The 7,070-nt window shown below is 39.6% G+C and overlaps 1 protein-coding gene across 1 annotated transcript; it reads left to right on the top strand.

The window, feature by feature from the left end:
* The first annotated feature begins 1,528 nt into the window (after positions 1-1,528).
* On the top strand, positions 1,529-2,482 carry LOC110258277 (olfactory receptor 7E24-like). The gene has a single exon (XM_021081450.2). The coding sequence runs from the start codon at positions 1,553-1,555 to the stop codon at positions 2,480-2,482; it is 930 nt and encodes a 309-aa protein (XP_020937109.2). The 5' UTR covers positions 1,529-1,552.
* Positions 2,483-7,070: the final 4,588 nt, after the last annotated feature.

The following is a 7,070-nucleotide window of genomic DNA, read 5'->3' as shown; positions in this document are numbered from 1 at the left end:
TCAACCATTCACAAAAGTTTGGGATTACAGACATATTTAAGAATGGTTGGAGTTCCCATCATGGCTCAGTTGTTAACGAATCCAACTAGGAACCATGAGGTTGCAGGTTCGATCCCTGCCCTTGCTCAGTGGGTTAAGGATCCGGCGTTGCCATGAGCTGTGGTGTAGGTTACAGATGCAGCTCGGATCCCACATTGCTGTGGCTCTGGCGTAGGCTGGCGGCTACAGCTCTGATTAGATCCCTAGCCTGGGAACATCCCATAAACCACGGGAGCGGCCCAAGAAATGGCAAAAAGACAAAAAAAAAAAAAAGGAATTGTTATCAAGCCTCTGAAAACAAAAACAGCAAAAAGCAAACTCAACCTCAGACATTTCCCTGAGATAGTACAGACTGATGAAAATCACCAAAAAATGAAAAGTAGGTACAGAATATTCATTAAAAGTTAAATAATGTTTAATCGCTGGTGCACTGTAAATCAATACCATCTTAAATTAGTGATGCATGATTTTGTGCCTATAACAAAAGCAAATTTATCAAAATATGAAGTGTAGCAAGAACAAATATTTATATGTTTGAATTATATTTTAGTGTTTGGACCAGATGGCCTACATATTTAAGTGAGTACTGGTCTCCATAAAAGATGGCTGTCATAACCAAATTATGAAAACAAAACATGAAAATAATTGCCATATAAAAATACAGAGTATGACTGTTTGGTTTTAATTTAGGATCCTTAATGTAGTTTTATCTCTCCAAGTGTTACACTCCAAATCAAGAGAATTTGTATAAGATTAGGTACTTTAATTTTTTTAATTTATTAATTTATTTCCCACTTTATTAAATTTATTAGGGTATATTTACTTACACTGTTGAGTCAATTTCTGCTGTGCAGTATAGTGACCCAGTCATAATATACATATATTCTTTTTCTCATATTGTCTGCAATCATGATCTATCCCAATGACAGGATACAGTAGTTCCCTGTGCTACATGGAAGGACCTCATTGCTTATTCATTCTAAATACCTTATAGTGCTTCATAGTTTCATTTAATTGGAACAATTTTTTCTTGAAGAGAATATTCATTCTATTTTTTAAATTGAGGACTGATATTTTACTGTGTTCAAGAATTTATTATCTCAAGAATTCCTTTCTTCTATAACATTCTTCAGCCTAACATCTCTAACATGACTGTGTACAGAAAAAGGTGAATAACCCAGACATGAAGAAGAAAATTCTTTTAAGAACTCAAATAGAAATATTCATGAAGGTCCTGAGGTGTATGGTCCTCAAGTATGAATATTTTACTGGTAGCGTTCTTGAATCAAAAATGTATACACTTATCTGGGTGTCTTGTTTTGTTTACTCCAAATGTCTCTCTAGATTTTTTTTTTCAGCTGCACCTGTAGCATGTGGAATTAACTGAGCTAGGCATAGAATCTGTGGCATAATAGTCACCCAATATACCAGAGAGACAATGCAAGATCCTTAACCCACTGCACTGCAAGAGAACTCCAACTATCTCTTCTTCTTCAACAGGTGTCTCTTCTACATGGAACTACAGAATCTTACACATGTCTCAGAATTCCTCCTAATGGGACTCTCAGAAGATCCAGTACTTCAGCCCTTCATACTTGGGCTCTTCCTCTGCATGTACCTGGTCACCATACTTGGAAACCTGCTCATTATCCTGGCTGTCAGTTCTGATTCCCACCTCCACACCCCTATGTACTTCTTCCTTTCCAATCTGTCTTTGGCTGACATTGGTTTTATCACCACCACAGTCCCAAAGATGCTGGTGAATATCCAGGCACACAGCAAATCCATCACTTATGCAGGCTGCCTCACTCAGGTGTCCTTTTTTTTCCTCTTTGGCTGTTTGGACAGTCTACTCCTGGCCGTGATGGCCTATGACCGGTTAGTGGCCATTTGTTACCCCCTGCACTACCTGGTTATCATAAAGCCCCACGTATGTGGTTTGTTGGTCCTGGTGTCATTTTTCATCAGCCTTTTGGACTCCCAGATTCACTTCTTGATGATTTCACAGCTTACCTTCTGCACAAATGTAGAAATCCCTAATTTCTTTTGTGACGCCCCTCAACTTATCCATCTTGCCTGTTCGGACACCTCCATTGATGACATATTAATCTATTTTACTGGTGCCATTTTTGGTGGGATTCCCATCTCAGGGATCCTTTATTCTTATACTCAAATTGTTTCCTCCATTCTGAGAATTCCATCAACAGGTGGGAAGTACAAAGTCTTTTCTACCTGTGGCTCTCACCTGTCAGTTGTTTGTTTATTTTATGGAACAGCTCTTGGGGTGTACCTCAGTTCAGCTGTCTCCCCTTCCCCCCAGAAGAGTTTAGTGGCCTCAGCGATGTACACCCTGGTCACCCCCATGTTGAACCCCTTCATCTACAGCCTGAGGAACAAAGATATCAAGAATGCCTTGTGGAGGATTATCAACAGAATAGCCTAATGTCAGTATCTGTCTTATCCTTTTGGTTCACAGGACAGGAAAATGCAGCAAAATCCAATATGCACAACAAGAAATTTTGAATATGAACTCACATGTTATGTATGGACCCATATAGCCCTTTGACATTTGTTTACACAGCTGTTACTCTCAGTATAACTCTAATGAAATTGGGGGGTTATTTTTGATTTACCACTTAAGTCGGTTACTCCAGGATTATGTATAGTACATCAGTACGCTTGTCTCACTTTCCTTGTGCATTATCCAGAACTCTTAGTCATGAGCACTCTCATTTCTCTCACTGCAAAAGAATCATAGCTCTCTCTTTCTTGTTATGGATATCTTCTATATTTTCCTATATGTTTCCCCATTTGTTCAGAGAATCTAAACCTTACCTTTAGAACAAAGACATCTATGAATATTTACCCCTTAATAAATTTGAGAAGATTCTTGAGTAGGTACAGTGGATATTTAATTTCTTATCTAAACCTTTGGAAAGTAGGCACTATTACTATTTAGTTTGGATAATCAGTTATCAATTGGGACCTTCCTGTGTAAAATGCAGATGCTTGATGCCCAAGGAGTCGATGGGAGAGGATCTATCAGAGCAGAGAGGTTTTTCCAATTTTCCTGATAAATATCCTTTCTATTCCACTCAAAGTTTCCTCAATCACATTACATAGGTAATTTAAGGTTGTACATTCTAAGTCAACTATACTCCAATATTTTTTTTAAATCCTGAAGAAGATGCTATTAAGCCATGTATGTGACTATTTCATTGGAATATAAGAACAGATTAAAATATTAGTAGACTGTTGAGTCCAGAGTATAAGAAGCTTGGAAGTCGCCTCTCATTATAACATAAGTAAAAAGTAGAACAATTTAACTTGTTGAGATATCATAACATATAACATTCTATTAGATTCAGGCATACAACATAAATATATAATATTTCTATATGTTGTGAATCAACACATTAAATCTAGTTAACATCCATCCCCACACATAGCTGAAATTTCTTTGTTCTCTTTGTGATGCGTGAAACTATGTCTTTATGTTACCACATTTTTTTCTTCTATGCCTTTAATCTTTCAATAAATATTGAATCAATGACTTTCATTATATTATCTTCATTAAAATAACAAGAATGGTTTCTTTTTTCTTTAACTCTGAATGATAAACCATAGCATGGGGAATAAAGGTATGTTGTGAGATTCTGAATTTAGAAGACTGCAAATTGTGCTCAGGAAACAAAAAGGGATTGTAATGGCATGTCTTTACCTAGGGTGTACAATTAAGTTTAGTGGGATGCTTTCATATTTCCAGTTACCACGTGGCTCTAAAGGTGCCTGTGGATTGTTAAGACATGCAAGTCATTATGAATAAACTTAACTTTATCTTAATTTTTGATATTCAAGGCTAACAAAAATCATGTTCTTAACAATTAGGAAAAGAACCTCATTAGGATCTCAATTTGTATCCATGCTCTTTGTTTAATTTTATTTTCATTAGAATTTAGTAGATTTACAGTGTTATGCCAGTTTCTTCTGTATAGAATTATGACCAAGTCATATATATAGATTCCTTTTCTCATATTATCTTCCATCATAGTCTATCCCAAGAGACTGAATAAAGTTCCCTGGGTTATAGAGTAGGACCTCATTGCTTATCAGTTCTAAATGTAATAGTTTTCAACAACTAAACCCAAACTCCCAGTCCATCCCAATCCCTCCCCCCTTCCTCTTGGCAACCACAAGTCTGTTCTCTATGTCTGTGAGACTATTTCTGTTTTACAGATAGGATCATTTGTGCCATATTTTAGATTCTACATATAAGTGATATAACATGAGTTTTGTCCTTCTCTTTCTGATTTACTTCACTTAGTATAATCATCTCATTGCATCCATGTTGCTGCAAATGGCATTATTTTGTTCTTTTTTATGGCTGAGCAGTATCCTGCTATGATCAGTGTTCTTTGGCTCCTTTCTGGTACATACCCAGGTACCTGTGTATATCAATCTTTCCATTAGAGCTTCTACCTATAGTTTCTGAGGTACTATTCTGGTTTTCTGAAGAGCTATCCAATAACTGGTTTAGTTACTCTGATTTTTCCCACTAAGCTAAATCACCTACCAACTTCACTGACAGTGAACTCTGATGCTCAAACTGGACTATGAGAGGAGATCTTACAATTTTATTTTTGCAAATGAGAACTTGAGTAATTTGAGAGCTGATACTTAATATCTTTTGTCTATATATTCAAAAACAGTATAGCCAGAGTGGAGAATAAGTATAACTTTACATTGTATAGTTTTGAAGAAAATATTATTTTTATTCAAGAAAATTATTCTTGAATAAATATTCATGTAAAATTTTTATTCCTTTACTTTGCAAGGAAAGTGAAGTCACTTAATTTTTTATATTGAGGTATATTTGATAATACTGAGTTATAGGTTCCAATATTGTGTCAATTTCTGCTGTACAAAGTGACTCAGTTACACATACATATATACACATTCTTTTAATATTCTTTTCCGTCATGGTCTATCCTAGGAGATTGGATCCAATTCCCTGATCTCTACAGTAGGACCTAGATTTTTATCCATTCTAAACATAATAGTTTGCATCTACTAACCCCAAACTCCCAGTCCTGCCCTCTCCTCCCCCTCCCCTGACAAATATCAATACATTCAGTATATCCATCCTTCCATGGACCATTAGACCTTAAATAGAGTGCTGTACAAATACTTTAGAGAAGAAACATATAGTTTGTGTTTACTATAACGAAATTCAATGGCATCTTTTTTCCCCATGTAATAGTACGTCTAAGATTTTAAAGGAAAGGTGACTATTATAAGTTCTACGAGTACGAAGAAAAAATGGTGAGGAAAGAAATTTCTCAGTTGGAGATCTAAAAAGATAATAGGAGAAGGTAGTTTTCTATGTCCCTCAAGGATACTCATCATGTGAGGGAAAATTAGTAAAAGAGCACAAAGCTAATCCTCATTTTTGGCACAAAGGTGAATGTGTTTGGTTTTTATACATGTCCTCTAAAACTCAGCTTTGGAAGTGACTTTCATATCAGATCCCCTCATCCCATCAATAAAGGATTTCAGTTTAGTATTAGATTTTGCCTACTTCCCAAGCACTCTAAAATTTCCCCCAAATCACTTCCTTTTCTATAACCCTTCTCTACCCTCCTGCCATCTTGTCCCCCCAAATTTCCTCCTGCCATTTAAACACACTTATAATTGGAGGCAAGATGGCAGAAGAGTAGGGGGATGCACTTGCCCTCTCCCACAAACACAACAACAACAACAACAAATCGACACGTAAAACGACTCACACAGAACAGCAACTGACTGCTGGCAGAAGAAATTAAACCTCCAAAAATGGCAAGAGTCTCTTGACATAACTGGGTAAAACAAGAGAAAAGAGGAGAGAGAGAGAAGGGGAATGAGGACTGGACTGGCACTCCTGAGAGGGAACTGTGAAGGAGAAAGGGAACCCACACCCTGGAAAGTCAACCTAACTGATGGAAAGATCAACCCAGTCGGAGGGATCTCCAGATGCTGAGAAAAGTGCAGCAGCAGGTGCTAGATCTGAAAAGCAGAGTGAGAGCTGCACAGATCATCGGAACCATGGCACAGGCCCTAAAGACTGAGACGTTCGGGTGGGGACTGGGCACTGGGACCTAGGCTCCAGAGGTTAGTCCCTGGGAGCGGGCTGGGGTTGGCAGTGTGGAGATAGCCTGAGGGGTTAGGAAGCAGTGTGTCATGGGTGGAGGGAGCAATGCTCTAATGATGGGGGAGTGGAAAGCCACAACAGAGGGAACCCGGGAGAAGGTCTGGGGCTGCAGGAGAGACAAGGAGCCAGTGTTGGGGTGGGGAGAGGAGGAGAATACTCCTTGCACCCCAGCATGCATGCTTACCTGCCAGCTAGCAGAGAGCAGAGCTTCCCAGCACATCCTCCCTCCCCCACCCCACATGCACCTGGCAAAAACCACTTGCCATCAATTGAGGGAAACCAACCACCACCACAGCTTTCCCTGGCCCAGCCTACCCGCACAAAGGAAGTTCCCCACTACTGTGGAGCAATACTGCCTGCCCTGCCTGCCCTCAGGCAGCACTCAACACATGCAGAGCAAACTGCCCAGCACCGCCCACCCTCAGGAAGAGCTCCATGGCTCAGGAGTACCAGGGCAAGCCCTACCCTGCCATGAGAAGTGCACCTCCACCACAGTGCACATCTGCCAGTCCAGCCTGACCTCACCCTTGGGAAGTGCTCCTTTGCCTCAGAGTGACCCTGCTAGTCCCACACGTGGGAAACACCCTCTGCCACAGAGTGCCATGGCTAGAACTGCACATCCTTGGGATATGCCCTGCTGCCTCAAAGCAGGCCCAGCAACACTGCCCACCCTCAGGAAGCACTTCGCAGCAGCACCAGGGTAAATCCTGCCCAGCCATGGGGCGTGCACCTCCACCACGAAAAAGAAAAATACAAGCAAGATGAAGAAGCTCAGAAACCATTCCCAGTTAAAGCAACAGGAGAACTCATCCAAAGCAGTCAGCAATGAAACAGAAACCTGCAG

This window comes from Sus scrofa, chromosome 2 (genome assembly GCF_054392235.1).
Source record: "Sus scrofa isolate SSC_HxYL_T2T_F1_AM1 chromosome 2, Sscrofa_HxYL_maternal_Yorkshire_Landrace_v2.0, whole genome shotgun sequence".
Classification (NCBI taxonomy): domain Eukaryota; kingdom Metazoa; phylum Chordata; class Mammalia; order Artiodactyla; family Suidae; genus Sus; species Sus scrofa.
This window is presented reverse-complemented; position numbering and strand designations above follow the sequence as displayed.

Bases quoted from the DNA above. Each gene is read 5' to 3' on its own strand.
- LOC110258277 (XM_021081450.2), top strand. From the start codon at position 1,553: ATGGAACTACAGAATCTTACACATGTCTCAGAATTCCTCCTAATGGGA.